This window comes from Quercus lobata, chromosome 5 (genome assembly GCF_001633185.2).
Source record: "Quercus lobata isolate SW786 chromosome 5, ValleyOak3.0 Primary Assembly, whole genome shotgun sequence".
Classification (NCBI taxonomy): domain Eukaryota; kingdom Viridiplantae; phylum Streptophyta; class Magnoliopsida; order Fagales; family Fagaceae; genus Quercus; species Quercus lobata.
In genome coordinates, this window is record NC_044908.1 from 17,763,743 (window position 1) to 17,780,053 (window position 16,311).

At 32.0% G+C, this 16,311-nt stretch overlaps 1 protein-coding gene across 1 annotated transcript in view; it reads right to left on the reverse strand.

Annotated features, from left to right (window-relative positions):
• Positions 1-1,379: 1,379 nt before the first annotated feature.
• The window catches only part of LOC115990100 (probable LRR receptor-like serine/threonine-protein kinase At1g05700), a 29,771-nt gene continuing 14,839 nt past the window's right edge, over positions 1,380-16,311 (reverse strand). Inside the window, exons 10-13 of the mRNA XM_031113961.1 lie at positions 15,127-15,253; positions 14,952-15,029; positions 14,655-14,844; positions 1,380-1,785 (exon numbers count right to left, since the gene is read on the reverse strand). Of these exons, the coding sequence (XP_030969821.1) occupies positions 1,380-1,785; positions 14,655-14,844; positions 14,952-15,029; positions 15,127-15,253 (801 nt within the window). The remainder of the gene's footprint in view (positions 1,786-14,654; positions 14,845-14,951; positions 15,030-15,126; positions 15,254-16,311) is intronic.

The window sequence follows — 16,311 nt, forward strand, 5'->3', positions numbered from 1 at the left end:
CTCATTGCTTCTTCCTGCTTTCTACCACACCTGACTATAGCCAAAAATAAAAAATAAAAAAAGCCTTATTTCTTTCTTATGACGAAATCAATGATATATATATATATATATATATATATATATATATGTTACTCAAACTACTGTCGTCATTATAGATAAGTGAAATTATGAGAGGAGGATTATAATTTATATGTTTACATTGTGACGTGTTTAAAGACTCTGAATGGGTAAAATTTTTAAATCGTCCAGCATCAGGTATTTCCAAAGCTAAAATTTTTTTGTTGAAAGTGAATTTTGACAAATTCACAATTGAATTATATTTTCTTTTTATCTCTTTCATATTTCCTAAATTTCTAAAAAATTAAAGATTAATAATTATGTCATTAATAAATTGCTGAAATTGCAAGTTTTTGTAATTTAAAATTATATATAGAATATAAGCTTATTGATCATATATTAAATAATATCTGATTGAAACAAAATTTGACATGTATATTAAGAGTGTAAGCAATCTAAATGTTAGATTTTCAAAATATGTAATAATATTAATTTTTTCAAAGGAAGTTGTAGTTTTAGGTTATAACTAGTTTTGTCGCTAAATTTTATCCACTCCTAAATCTAGTCAACATTTTTGGATATTTTAACCCAATCTTGTAACTAAAAAACCCCAAATTTCAGATACTTATAAATATGCAATCATAATATATCTTAGATACTCATAATATCTTGTAACTCAACCCAACCCGGTAGGTTAGGTTTGTTTTTAGGGGTTGATGAGCTTGGTTGGGTTACCAATTTTTTCTTTTTTTGTTACCGGTCAAGTCAGGTTTGGGTCAAGAGATTTGTGGATCCACTTAATCCAAGTTGACCCACCTATATTTAACATATGTTAAAAATGTATATTATATATTTTTGTTGATTAGTTTTTACCTTTCTCCCTGATATAAAATATAACCATATTTGATCTCTTATAATTGAGTTAGGAAAGAAGTATTTAATATCTTACTAACTAAATGTTATTTCTCATAAAAAAAAAAAAAAAAAACTAAATGTTATTTGGTTTGATAATTTATGTATGATGGTGCTACTATTTACAATTTTCACAAAATGGCAGAGAGCAACAAATAGTTATAATATTGCTGCTATATATTCTATTTTGTTTCTAAACTGTAGACCATATGATTATCACTATCTGGTCCACCATCACAACAACTCTTTTATTTATTTGCATAGCGTAAATTGAAGATCCAACCCTGAATACAAACCACACAAAGGCGGCAATTTGATAACGGGCCATTTGTACGCAACCGCCTATTATTTTTATGCACATATTGCGTACAATTTTCCATGTGAGAATTTTGGTACCTATTTGCTGGTTACTACCTTGCCAAGGGAGTTTTTCCAGTATGCACAAAGTTCATTCCACTGATTTGGTCTAAATCTATCTCAAAGCCCTCATGCATCCGAGCCAATTCCATTGCCAAACATTGCTTTAATTCCATCACTACATAAGTCATAGTTGGCCTTTGGATGGAATTGGGAGACACACAAGCCATTGCCACTTCTATTGCTTTCCAAACAGAATTAATGTCAAGGTCTCCTGCTAACCTTGGATCCACAATATTCTTAACATCCCCTCTTTCAAGCATGGAATTAACCCATTTAATTATATGAAGTTTCTCCGGAGCTTTAGTGATTGCAAGTCGTCCTGTGATTATTTCCAATAGAACAACTCCAAAGCTGAAAACATCACTCTTCTCAGTCAACCAGTTTGTTGCATAGTACCTGTAAGCCAAAGATATTACATAATCCATACCCAAGCAAAAAGATAACCAGGTAATTAAATGATCTAATTCCATGTTTTATGGTTAGTTTTGTAGTTTGAATTAGGTAAACTTAAAAATATTAGTATCTCTGACCAAAATGTGTGTTTGACAATTTCTTCTTCTCTAGTTACTTTAATAGCAACGGGTTTTTTGAAAACTTCAAGAATTGTCGTATATCAACGAAAATTTCTTATGATAACTATGTATGATATTTTAGGGACTTTGAGTAATTGAATTTGTTGGGAAATTGTCTCAAATTTCAATTGTAACTTGGAAAGTTAATTAGGTTTCTTAGTTGAAGAAGAAAAAAATTAATTTGGGTTTTCTTTATATAGAAGGAAAAACTATTCCTTGGTATAGAAGAAAAGTCTATTTTTTGGTGTGGAAAGAAAGTTTATTATTTGTTAAATTTATTCCTTGTTAAAGAAGTAATGTATTCCTAATTCAAGAGGGAATAGAAAAAGAGTTTTATAAATAAACAAAGATGTAAAGAATTTGATGGATTTGGCCCAAGGGTCCTTCCTATGGGGAGATGAGAAATAGAGCGTGAAACCAAAAAAGAAAAAAGAGATTTTCGCTTGGGAGGAACGCAAGAGGAAGGAGAAAACAAAGGGTTGCCACCTTAGAGGAGATAACTAAGGACGAGAGAGTAAAGGGTTGCCGCCTTCTAAAAGATAGTCAAGGAGGACAGAGTAAAGTGTTGTCGCCTTCAAGAAAATAACCAAAGAGGGGAGAGTAAATGGTTGCCTCCTTCAAGAAGATAGCCAAGGAGGAGAGAGTAAATGATTGCCGCCTTCTAGAAGATAAACAAGGAGGAGAGAGTAATGTTTTGCCGCCTTCAAGAAGGAGCGAAGAGAGAGATAGAGAGTAAAGAGTTGTTGCATTTGAGAAGATAGCCAAAAATGAGAGAGTAACTTATTGCTGCCTTTGAGAAGATAACCAAGGAGGAGAGAATAAAGTACCACCTTCGAGGAGATAGATAAAGAGGAGAGAGTAAAGTATTGCTGCCTTTAAGAAAACACAAAGAGAGTATGTGTGAGAGAAAAGAAAAAACAAAATATTGTAATTGATTTGAGAATAGTGAAATTGATTCGGAGTTTCTCCCGTGAATTTGTTCCCTTCAAAGAGAAAGGATTTTTCTTGTAAATATTTATGTTTCTATGTGTGATTACTATTTGAGATTGACAATATTGACGGTAATATCATTCAGGACCCAACAGAATTGATATATAATTTATTTGAATTAAGTTAAGAGAATTCAATAGAAGTTTCAAACAACTATTTCAGAATGCATCGTATGAGGCATGTGAACTTTTCTTTAATTAGTATAAAGTTGTTAGAAATAAATATTTTATATATAAAAATTATTAGTCTTTCTTCGAAAAATTGACAATACAATCTGACAATGTAGTGGACTGGACCATGCCAATATAGGTAAACATTGGCTCAGAAACTAGTTAATTATAGGACTTACCACGTGTTTCTCAGTATTTTGAGCCCAGTCTAGTGGCGGCAATCCATGCAAGCTAGGGTGGTCACAAGACCGCCTGACTTGCAGAAAAATCTATATATACACTTACTTAAAAAAAATATTATATGCTAAACTAATTTATTGTGACTATCCTAATAAAAATTTTGAACACCCTGACTTGAGAATTACAAAAATTTGGGTTTAACAAAAGTAAGAGTTGTACAACTATATTCACAACATTTTCATAATAATTTTACAACAAATCCAATATAGTAAGCTGTTACTAATTCTAATTTGGGCCAAATACTAATATTATTTTTTTACCCACCAATAATAGCTTTTTGCATAAAATTTATTGTAAAAATGTTATGAACATAACATTACTCCAAAATTAATTCTACCTCCAAATATAATTCTTAATCCTTATTTTTTTTATAAATTAAATAACAATAATAAATATTAGCTCAAATAACAACAAATATAAACCAAACAAAAATAAGAAAAGACCAAACAATAACAAGTGAAAATTATTCAACAAAAAGCCTATTATAAAACAAAAAGATAAAATTTGTAACTTGTTCAACCTATTCAATAAAAATAATTTCTAATTTATTTTTCTTTAAAAAATGTTACCAATAAAAATATCGTGGTAATTTAAATTTCTTAGTGACCACCCAAAAAAAAAAAAAACACCATTGGCCCAGTCACGAATATAGAGTGTGACCATAGTCGTATAGATTGCTAGTATATGACCTTAGTATATGTATGAATTTATTTGTTGCTTTATTGAAACTATTGATTTTATTGAGATGATGTTGCTAAGTATATGATTTTTACATTGCTTTGGTAAATTTTTTTTACAGTTTCTTTTATGCTTAATCAAGCTTGTTAGGAAGTTGGTTACTTGTTGAGTAGTCAAGCTCACTCCATTTTTATTTTTAAATTGTGATGGATAATTGTTAAGGTATGGTTTTTCACATAACATTTATGTTGACTTTATTCCATGACAAAAAGTTTTGTAATTGCATTAATTTATTTCCTTATATTTTGTGGGATGTAATTGTAATGAGTTTGGTATTAAGTTGGTAAAGATTGCTTAAGACAGTAAAGTTCGTAACATGCTCGCAACCAAGTCGTGAGTGGACTGGCCCACTAAAGGTCACATGAAAAGCACATGTTGGAAGTTGAAGAGTTAAGTGCCAAGCTGTATTTCGCGAGTCACTTCGCAAATTGGCTAACCCATGAGTGACCCGTGAAACTCTCAGCCTAGATGATTTTAAGTGTGACTCTTATACCTTTCACCCATATTATATATACCCTGATTACCCACAAAATTGTAAGGATTGGAGGCTACATAAAAGAAAACCCTAGAAAGGTTTCTACAACACACCCACCTTGTTAGAGAGAGCTACTCATCCTTAAGTGAGAAATCCTTGTAGTCTCTTCTCCTTCCCTCTCCCATTGATATACCTTGAGAGGAGATTTGTACCCAAACACAACCCACACATATTCAAAGTGTAGAGAGTGTTTTGAAACTTGTGAAGCACTAGGGATTTCCCAAAAGAAGCCGGTGAGGCTTGGCGGATGCAATCGGGTGGTATTGCGAAATCCGGATAACTAGTGAAGACAAGACTCCGAGAAGTCCGTTGGTAGTTGGAACTTAGAGGGCTCAAGTACTTTGGGTAGTTTAAACTTGGAGGGTCTTTTTGATATCCTTGTACTCCAACTTATTCACTAGTGGATCATTTTGACTTAGAGGGTCACAGAGAGGTTTTTCACCAAGTTCCTCAATTTCTTCTTTGATACGTCTCAGTGTTATTTTGTATTTGCATCTCTCATCCCGTACTCTTTAAGCTTTACATTTCTTATTCATTTTATATGCTTATGCCTTAGAATATTATTTTAGTTATTGCGTATCATTTACTCTTATTTAGTACTTAGATAAGTTAGAGTAAAAGCAATTAAGCCGTGTTTTTAAAATTGGGGGTCTAAACAAGTTATAGTGTTTTACACTATTTGAGCTTTCAATTGGTATCAGAGCAGGTACACTTCTTTTGGTTTAAATATCTAAGTATGATCATTGACTCTGTGTGTATTGCCATGGATGGTGCTTTGTGTGCTTCTTTTCATGTTTTGGATTGTTGAATGTAACATGCCATGTGTTTATGAAAATGCCTCTATGACTATTTATCCTCATGCTTGTGATGACATGTTACATGAATCTTTGGGTGTTGTTAAAATTTCCAACGTCAAACTCTTTAAGAAAAAGTCTAAGAAGTTTCATGAGAATTTAAGCAAATTCATTTGTGAAAAGGATGATTTGATTGCTAAGCTCAATGAATCCAACAAATTGGTTGAAAAGTATAAGAAATTTGCTGAACATTCTTGTGAAAAGTTGAAAGAGTTTGAATGTTTGAATATGGACTTGGATGCTAAACTTGTTTTGTTTAACAAACTTGTTGATGATCTTAAATGTGAAAATGAATCTCTTAAAATGCATGCCAAGTTTTTGATTTTCTAAACCTTTTGCTAAAAATGATGAAAATATTTATTGCAATAATTTTGTGAAGCCCGATTTTGTGTCTATTGTGAGTTCTATCTCTAAAGACGAATCGGTGTACCTTCCTCCACACAAAAGAAACCATAAAGTGAAGAGAAAAGCTCTTAAGCCAAAACCTTTGTTTAGGTCTCATCCTAGGGATTTGAATGGTTCTAAGTTTGTTCTTACGTGCCTCTGCTACAGTGTGATTGACCACATAAGACCTCAATGTTTCATGTTAAAGAGAGAACAAAACCATGTTGCTAGCTAGATCCCTCCCTAAAAGCCTAATGGACCTAAACACATTGTTTGTCACCATTATAGTGCCTTTGGTCATCTAAGACCTCATTGCTTTAAGTTTCAAGTTCTTAAAAGAATCAAAAGAAAAGAGAAATTTGAGCTTCTTGGAAGTTGTGCTAAGAAAGAAAAACCGGATTTGAGTGAAAATGGTAAGTTGTTGAAGAAAGTTTTAATGCTCTTAACTCCTTGTCTATGTACATCTCCAGTTCTTGTTCTTCCATCTTTTGTCTCACTTCTCATGAGATACTCACTCTAAACACTTGTTTCGTTTGGGTGAGGAAGGATTCCTATAATTGAGTTTTTGCTCTTTTGGTCCTTAATCTATTTCTTTCGATCTTTGTAGGACTCTTCATGCATAGAATGTTATATCCTCATGCTTTTGTGCATCTTGCATTTCTTTATGTGCATTGTTTTTTGTTTTGATCTTATTTTATTGCTTTTGTTTTGTGTGAGTAAAATCCAAAACCACATAAAAGTGAAAAATTCAAGAAGTTTGATCGAGTTTGTTTGAGCACGTATCTCATGTGAGTTTGGCCTAGTACCTTTGTAACACCCCAGTTATTGAGTATTTTGGAGGAAGATTGAGGGGCAAATTGGTAATTTACTCAAGATATTTTTGGGGCAAATTGGTAATTAAGCTTTTCAACTTAAGTCAGCACCCCCCCCCCTTTTCTTCCTCATTTCACATTGATATCTCTCTCCCTCTTGACCGGCTGCCCCTTCTCTCTATTTCTCTATCCTTCTATCTCACCCACCCACCAAAACACACATAAACACACTCTAGCTCCCATCTCCTTCACCATTTATTTCCCTTCTCTAGTCAAAACCTCCCTATTAGGGAGGATTATGTCTCCATTGATTCTCCTAGTAGAGCCAAAACTCCATGAGATTTTGAAGTGCAAGAGACCCAAAGTAAAAATCTAAGTTTTCTCTTAATTTCTTCCATGAAATCCTTTGGGTTTTGTTAGTTTATGATGTTTATGGTATATACTTGATGGGTTTGGTTAGTATTGGAAGTTTAGAGGGTTATGAGGATTTAGGCAGCAAGAGTTTTTATTAAATCCGAAAATTTCAAACTATTTGGGGGTGTTTGCTTTCGTGGGATGTTTTGGTTGTCTATTTTACTAGTGGGCATTTGAGGTTTGGTTGCCTAGAACAGCTATATGGGTTTTGTTGTTGCATGAGTTGATTCCAAAGTGTTTACTTTGCATTTGAATGGCTTTGACATATGTGAATGTGGGCATGTGCTTATTGCATGCCAAGTATTTGGTAAATTGCCTATATGAGTTAGAGGATCGAATGACTCGTGTTGTGATGACTACTATATGAGGTTATTGGTTGCATTCATAATTGTTATCATGTGCTAAAACATGTAAATTTGAGGTTAATCAAGTTTGAAAGTTTTTGGCATAGTATTAAGATTATAGTAATTTTACTTTGGAATCATAAATTTATCCCTAATAGATTTGAGTCAACTGCAATATATGATTTTTAATAAATTATAGAAAAAAATTTTGAGCTGAATTTTTGGTAGTACATACTAGACACATAAAGGCTTCTCCCTATTTAATTTCAAGTTAATCAAATAACTTTTTGTGGACTAAAATTTTTTTACAAAATGGCTAGCCTGTTGTGTATTGAATCTGAAAGTGCAATGAAAACGCTGAGATTTTGTGGAATTTACTTCAAATCTTTGTTGAATGGATTGATTTGTAAATTCATGTGATTTGTTCGACATGTGTTTTGCTTAGTTAAGTCTATTAATGGTTTGGTTTAATCATTTAGTGCTCTAAAGAGAAACTCATGAGATATGCTACCCCTATTATGAATTGATGTGTTTTATCTTATGTTTATATGTGCACATTGCTTGCAGTAGAGAATTAAAATACTTTGATTTTGTGCTGTGGTACTATGAGTTTGTATGCTTGTTTGGTTCCCATTTGGGAATGGGTACTTGTCTTAGATTGGGCAAGCTAGGCTTTAGTGCATTTGATTTGTTTTAGGAGATCCTATTCGATTTTGGAGACAAAGATGATGATAAACTTTGCGATAGGCCTTGTTATTAATAGGCTTGTTCCTTATGTTTCTAGGTTTTGAGATTCTTGGTGATGGACCTAGTGATGGGATTGGTTGATTTTGTGATGGCCGGTTGAGGTAGAATTGGTTGGCTTTCCAAGGTAAGTAGCTTTAATGGGTTTTTTGGAAAGTAACCATGTTGCATAAATGTTGTTTTTGGGTTAAACACATTTTGGAAAACTATTTGTGGAACTATATCTTTTAAAAAAAAACTTTTGTGTTGTAACCTTAATGTATATGACTATTTATGAAAAGTGCATCATGTTTAATATTGTATATGGGGAAATGCATAAATATTTGGCATGGGAAAGAAAAGCATCTTTGATTAAATTCTTGAGAATGGATTTTATGGATTTATTGCATTATTCGCAAAATTTAAAGATGCTTTGATAATTGGGAGAGTTGATACAAAATCTATTGACAAGAAATGAGTTTGAAGGCTTTGAGAAGCTTGTGAATATCCTTGGATATTAAAAGGTTTTGTGAAACTACTTGGAAATGAACTGTGTTCTGAATTCATGTAATCTGTGAGCTCTTTATGTTTTACCCTTATGCCGTGATGTGTGATTACCCGATAATTACCTAGTTAGATACTATAATCTGTGTGACATTGGTATCTTAGCACCCATCTTTGTGACGGCATATGAGTTCCGTCTTTGTGACGGCGTTGAGTTTCGTCTTTGTGACAGCGTTGTCACATGGCCTTGGGTTGGATTCTCTAGTTTGGAATAGTATTGTTATTACTCATAGTGTATATTATGTAGTTTCATATTGAAATATTTTAAGATAGCTTTTTGCTGCATAATTTTAATCATTCTTGTAATTTTACCAATGGAAATGGATTTGCTAGATTTTCATTGAAATTCCCGAAGTATAACATGTTTTGTAATATGCCCATTACCATGAGACTTGCATTTCCCCCACCTCTATTAATTATGCTACTTACTGGGCTTTAGCTCATCCCACTCTCCAATAGTTTTTCAGATAAATTTGCTATACCTCCGGCATGAAGCTTGTTTTATTGGTGGTGATTGGAGCATTATGCTAATTGAGAGATTTATGCTATGATTGGTTGGTGACTCAACTTTCTGAATTTATTGAGGCCATAGTTAATTCTATCGGAGGTTGGATTCTTGAGGTTTGTTAGCCTTGGGCATGGTAGGCATAGATTCTATCGTTGAGGTTGCCTATCCTAGGAAAGATTGTGATATGATGTTGATCCATTTGGAGTTTTGGAATTTCATGTATATTTGGAGATATTATTTGTAATTTGTATTGTTTGTAAATGTGTTGTAAAGCTCTGACTTGTAATATGAAGATTTTAGTATGGTTATTTATCCTTATCATGTGTTGAGGGGGGGAAAAAAAAAACTCCTACGTTTTTGCTCTTAATGGTTCTTCTCTCACGCTTTGGACCCTTTTGGGTTTGGGGCATGACAACCTTTGTACTAATGGGATAGTATATTTACGAGCTTAGTTTGTTATGTATGCACTTATATTGATTGTGAGTGAAATCTAGAAATCTATGTTTGATTGTTGTAAATAGATCTTCAAGTTTGTCATGAATGTCTAGCTAATAATCTTGATTGATATTGATACATGCGTAGACTTGTTTTTATATATCTCCTCACATTTAATTTTATGTTAAAAAGTTCTTCAAACATCAATCTCTAAAAGGAGAATGTGTTGAAAAATTCTTGCTTTGAAAACTAGTTAGACTAGGAAAACATGGAGTAAAATGTATTCAAAATGTATGATGCCAAAACCAAAGGCTTATTCTTCAAAGAAATATAAAAAATTTCATGGCATCGATGCTCAAAAATTAAGTTGTATTGATCAAAGTATGAAAAATGGAAGTCAAATGAAAAACTTTCTATCAATGTAAACACTTTAGTGAGGAGTCATATACGTTCATTTCTACAAATGAGATAGGTCACTTGACTTCGTGTTATATGTATAACTTGATTGAATTGATCATTAAAACTTCATGCTAGACTATGGACTAATTCATACTTGATACTCACACACAATACACAAGTCTAATGTTCAATGAATATCTAAAAATGTGTGTGTGCTTAACCATATTTGCATTAAACCAGCATTTTTTTTTATCATGTTTGAGTTATGTTTAATTAGTATTTATGCTTTGTTGTCCTGATCACATCATGTTTATATGTTGAACATGCATGCATTCTTATGCTGTTGTGTTTTTTTTTTTTTTTTTTTTTTTAAGCATGTTTGGATGATCATTCGTTTTGCTATGTGATCATTGTAGTCATTTCCATATGACTGTCATGTGTTTGATCAAGTTGCTCATATGTTTCACATCTTGTTTACATGATCACTTTTTGCTTGTTACATTATACTTGTCATCTTATTACTTGCTTTACCTTGAGGGTTTAATGCGTTTTGTGCAAGTGTTTTAGGTTACAAGTATATATATTCTAAATTCATCACATGTTTTAGATTTAGGTGTGAGTGAGTTTTACCATTGTTTACAAACTCACATTTAAATCTAGAGCCTGTTATATGGTGTTTCTGTTACGGCATAGCCAAAAGGGGAGATTGTTAAGTTATGGCTTTTTACATAACATTTATGTTGGTTTTATTTCATGACAAAAAAGTGTTGTAATTGCATTAATTGATTTCCTTATATTTTGTGGGATTTTAATTGTAATGGGTTTAGTATTAAGTTAGTAAAGATTGCTCAAGACTGAGAAGTTCGTGACTTGCTCGCGACTGACTCACTAACTCGTAAGTGGATGACCTGTGAAAGGTCACATGCAAAGCATATGCTAGAAGTTGAAGAGTCAAGTGTCAGGCTGTATTTTGTAAGTCACTTCATGACTTGGCTAACCCGTTAGTGACCCACAAAACTCTCTGCTTGGATGATTTTAAGTGTGATTCTTATAACCTTCACCCATACTATATATACCTTTATTACCCACAAAATTGTAAGGAGGCTATACAGAAGAATATTCTAGAAAGGTTTCTACAAGACACTCACCTTATTAGAGAGAGCTACTCATCCTTAAGTGAGAAATTCTTGTAGTCTCTTCTCCTTTCCTCTCCTATTGATATACCTTGAGAGGAGATTTGTACCCAAACACAACCCACACATATTTAGAGTGTAGAGAGTGTTTTGGAGCTTGGGAAGCATTAGGGATTTGCCAAAAGAAGCCGGTGAGGTTTTGCGGATGCAATCGGACGGTATTGCGGGATCCGGATAATTAGTGATGACAAGACTTTAATAAGTCCGTGAGTAGCTCGAGCTTAGAGGGTTCAAGTAATTTGGGTAGATTAGGCTTGGAGGGTCTTTTTGCTATTCTTCTACTCCAACTTATTCACTAGTGGATCATTTCAACTTGGAGGGTTGCGGAGAGGTTTTTTCCTAAATTCTTCGATTTCCTCTTCGATAACACATCTCAGTGTTATCTTGTGTTTACATCTCTCTTCCTTTTCTCTTATATATGCTTATGCCTTAGAGAGTTGTTTCGGTTATTGTGTATTATTTACTCTTGTTTCGCACTTAGATAAATCAGAGTAAAAGCAATTAAACCATATTTTTAAGTGTGACTTGCTCGCAATTGACTCACGAGTGGATGACCCACGAAAGGTTACATGTAAAGCATGTTGCAAGCTGAAAAGTCAAGTGCCAGGCTATATTTTAAGAGTCACTTCACGACTTGGCTAACGCTAGTGACTCACGAAACTCTCTGCTTGGATGATTTTAAGTGTGACTCTTATACCCTTCACCCATACTATATATACTCTCATTACCCACAATATTGTAAGGAGGTTATACAAAAGAAAATCCTAGAATGGTTTCTACAACACACTCACCTTGTTAGAGAGAGCTACTCATCCTTAAGTAAGAAATCCTTGTAGTCTCTTCTCTTTCCCTCTCCCATTGATACACATTGAGAGGAGATTTGTACGCAAACACAACCCACACATATTCAGAGTGTAGAGAGTGTTTTGGAACTTGGGAAGCATTTGGGATTTGCCAAAAGAAGCTAGTGAGACTTGGCAGATGCAATCAAGCTGTATTACAGGATTCAGATAACTAGTGATGACAAGATTCTAAGAAGTCTATTAGTAGCTCGAGCTTAGAGGGCTCAAGTACTTTTGGGTAGATTAGGATCGGAGGGTCTTTTTGGTATTCACTAGTGGATCATTTTGACTTGGAGGGTTGTGGAGAGATTTTTTTGCAGAGTTTTTCAATTTCTTTTTCGATAACACGTCTCAGTGTTATCTTGTGTTTGCATCTCTCTTCCATTTTTCTTTAAACTTTACATTTATTGTTCATTGTATATGATTGTCTTAGATAGTTGTTTCGGTTATTGTGTATCATTTACTCTTATTTCACAATTAGTTAAATTAGAGTAAAAGCAATTAAGCCATGTTTTAAAAATTGGGGATCTAAATAAGTTATAGTGTTTTACACTATTTGAGCTTTTAGTAACAATTAGTTTTGAGGCTTTCATTAAGGGTTTTATTTTTTATTTTTTGAGAAACAGGCTTTCATTGAGGTTGTCGCATTAAAAGAAATTATGAATTTTGGAATAAGATCAGACTTTTAGTGTTTATTATTTTATGCACTTGAATTTTGGAAATTTTAATTTTTAATATTTGAAGATTAATTCTTTTGACATATGAATTAATTGAGTTTTTTTTTTTTTTTTTTTTTGATGAATAATATTTGAGGTTAAATATTAGTCTTTGAGAAAGGCTTTAAATATTTGTAAAATGAAATCGTATTAAGTGTGCGATCCTTTTTGTATGCTTAGCTCATTCGTTGTGTTGGCTAGCGTGACAAACACGTGTCAAACGATAATTAAAGAATAGAAAAAGATGAACAAGAAATTTTAGTGACCATCAAATATATATATATATATATATATATAGAGAGAGAGAGAGAGAGAGAGAGAGAGAGAGAGAGAGAGAGAAATCTCTTCAAAAGAGCATTAGGTTCTGTCATGTGAAGCATTTATTGAAAAGAGAATTGAAATACTCTTAACTCACGAGATAAGAACAAAAAAATACGGACTTTTGGTTATTTTTGGTTAAATGTTTCAAGACTTTCCAATTAAAGAATAATAATTCTTTGTAAGACTCTGTTTTCTTTGATTCAATGTTATACGATAAACCTCTTTCACTTCTACTCGTTTATATATAGCCCACAACTTTTCATGCCATCTCATCACCAATACATCTCGATCAAGAATAAAGTTATTTATCTCAACGTTTCAATAACATCTACTTAGCTCTAACTTTCTTGTCTCATCTAATCTCAACCAGTATGAGTTGGCTATAACCAAAAAAAATGACTTGCATTTTTGATTGAGTGACGATGGCTTATGGTTTTGATGTTGAGGTTAGATGTTGTGAGTTTTTATTTTTATTAACATCTTTGGTGTGGAAAAGTCATAAATGTATTTTGTTTTAGAACTATAAAAATATAGAAAGAAACTTTCTAGTTGATTATTGATGACATTAGTTTTTTTATTTTTTATTTTTTTATTTTTATATTACATTTTAGAACTCAAAATTTATAGGTTTCTTTGTAGTTTTTTATTTTTATTTTCAAGTGCAATATTAATATGAGCCATGATGATCAAAGTTAAAGTCAATGATGATTTCAGAATGTTTTTTAATATTATTATTTTATGTGGAAGCTTTGCTAAAGGCAACTAAATCTTGATAAATAAATTTTTTTTTTTAACTATTTTTCTTTATTTTATCACATTCTTTGTATGCCGGTACTTACAAATGATTTCTTTTTGTTGAGATAATGAAATGAGTATTTGATATTTGAGTCTTGGTATTTGGTTGTGAAAATGAAGTGGTTGAGGAAGTGATTGGGAAGTTGCTTGAATTTTGTATAATTTTAGCATATGAAAGTATTTTATGCTTTAAATTTAAATTTAAAATTTTCAATTTTCAAATTATAAAATTATTTAATAAATTTTAAAAAAATAAATCCTACAAATAATAAAATATGCTAGTCTCTTACAAATATTGAAAAACTTGACTATTCCAAATTCAAAAAATTAGATTAGCATAGCAAATCCACTCAATATTAGGAAACAAATTCTATTACAAATATTTTTTTTATTATAAAATATGAATTAAGAAAATTGAGTTCCAAAACACTCAGCAATATTGTGGTAAAATATAAATATTATGCAGCAAAATGAGTATTATAAATAGATCTATAAAAATTTAAAAATGATTTCAAACGAATTTACTAAGTTCCCACAAATTGCACGGGAAATTATTTAGTTATTTAATAAATTAAGAGCCTTGTATCTCAGTTGATTGACGTCTCTTAAATTTTTAATGGACTAATTTAGGGTTCAAATCCTCATCTCTCCTTTTATAACTATCGAATTATCAAAAAAAAAAAAAAAAAAAAAAATTATGCAATGCAAATACTTACTCAGGGTCAAGGTATCCTGGGGTGCCAACAACTTTTGTTGAGACATGAGTGCCACCTTCGCTAGAGATAATTCTAGACAACCCTAAATCAGTTAGTTTGGCTTGGAAATTTTCATCCAATAAGATGTTTGTAGACTTCACATCACGGTGGATAATGGGTGGCTTGCAACCATTGTGCAAATACTCTAATCCTTCAAAATTGAAAGTTCAACTTCAAACACAATAGTTCAATTACACCAAAGACACAAACAGAGAGAGAGAGAGAGAGAGAGAGAGAAGCAAATATTTACTTGCTGACCTTGTGCTGAGTCCATTGCTATTTTGAGTCTAGTTTCCCAACTCAAGAAACTTGAATTTTTATCCGCGCTCACAACTCCTAGAAATAAGTCACCGGAGTACAATGACTTCTCGTAAAGAAAAATAGATCCAACTAAATAATTATAGTTCAATGAACTCATAAGCATGATCAATACCTGACAGATGCTGTGCCAAGTTTCCATTTGCCATATACTCATAGATGAGCCCCATATTGGTGTTTTCATGGCAATATCCAACAAAAGAAGTCAAGTTTTTGTGATGAACTTTCATAAGAAAATTGGCCTGCAGATTAAGGTCACATCTTAGTTCATATATCATGTGAACTCAAAAGATTCCATATAATAATTTCTTTTACAAATATACATAAGTGAGTTTCAAGGTTTTTCTTTTATTAAAAAATTTTTTATTTTTAAAATATATTAAGATATAATCATAAATATTTAGGTCAGGATTTGTAGATACCATGGACTATTATGGCTTCTAATATTGGCCTACCATAGTTTTAAAGTTATCTTGCTAAGTTTAATATGGTTGCCTATAACCTATAATTCAATATAGTAAAGATATAATTGTTCTCTTCAGAAAAGAAAATAAAAAATTTAAGAACTTTCTATTGTGAACATAGGTCATTAAGCTGAACTACACCAATTCTCTTGTTTTCGCTCTCTCTAGCTTTCTTTCACTACATTTTCTGCTAAAATCTAGAGCATTCTCATTCTGGCTTAATGGAACTCTTAAATACATAAGGAGTTTCTTGAATCCAAAAGAAAAACCTAAAATTCACCAAATAAAAAAAAAAAAAAAAAAAAGAGAAAAAACCTCTTTTGAAAATATGAGTTCTAAATTTTCATTTTACATAGTATCGGTCTATTTAAAGGCACCGAAAAAAAAGAAAAAAAAGAAGTGTCTCCAAAAAACTTAATATGTAAGTCAAAATATTCCTAAATAAATCATAATTAATATCATACCATAATTGGACTCTAATTTGACTATAAAAGCCTTAAATACATTTAGAATCAAGAAAATTAAATTTTCTTCCTCAAAAAAGAAAATTCAATTTTACATACTAAAATTCTGAAAATTAACTGAAAATAAATAATAATAATAATAATAATAAACGATACAAATTATCCCTCATATGCTCCCTTGTGGATGCACATGACGCTTTCTACTCTACAGACATCCTTCACGTGTTTCATATGTGCTTAGAGCCCTCCTGCTCCAATTTCATCTTAGCAACATGCCTGACTTACTATTTGGCTTCCATGATATGTTCAACTTGGCGACGACATGCCCGAATTACCATAAATACCTTGAAATTTTCAGAGATCTTTAAGCAT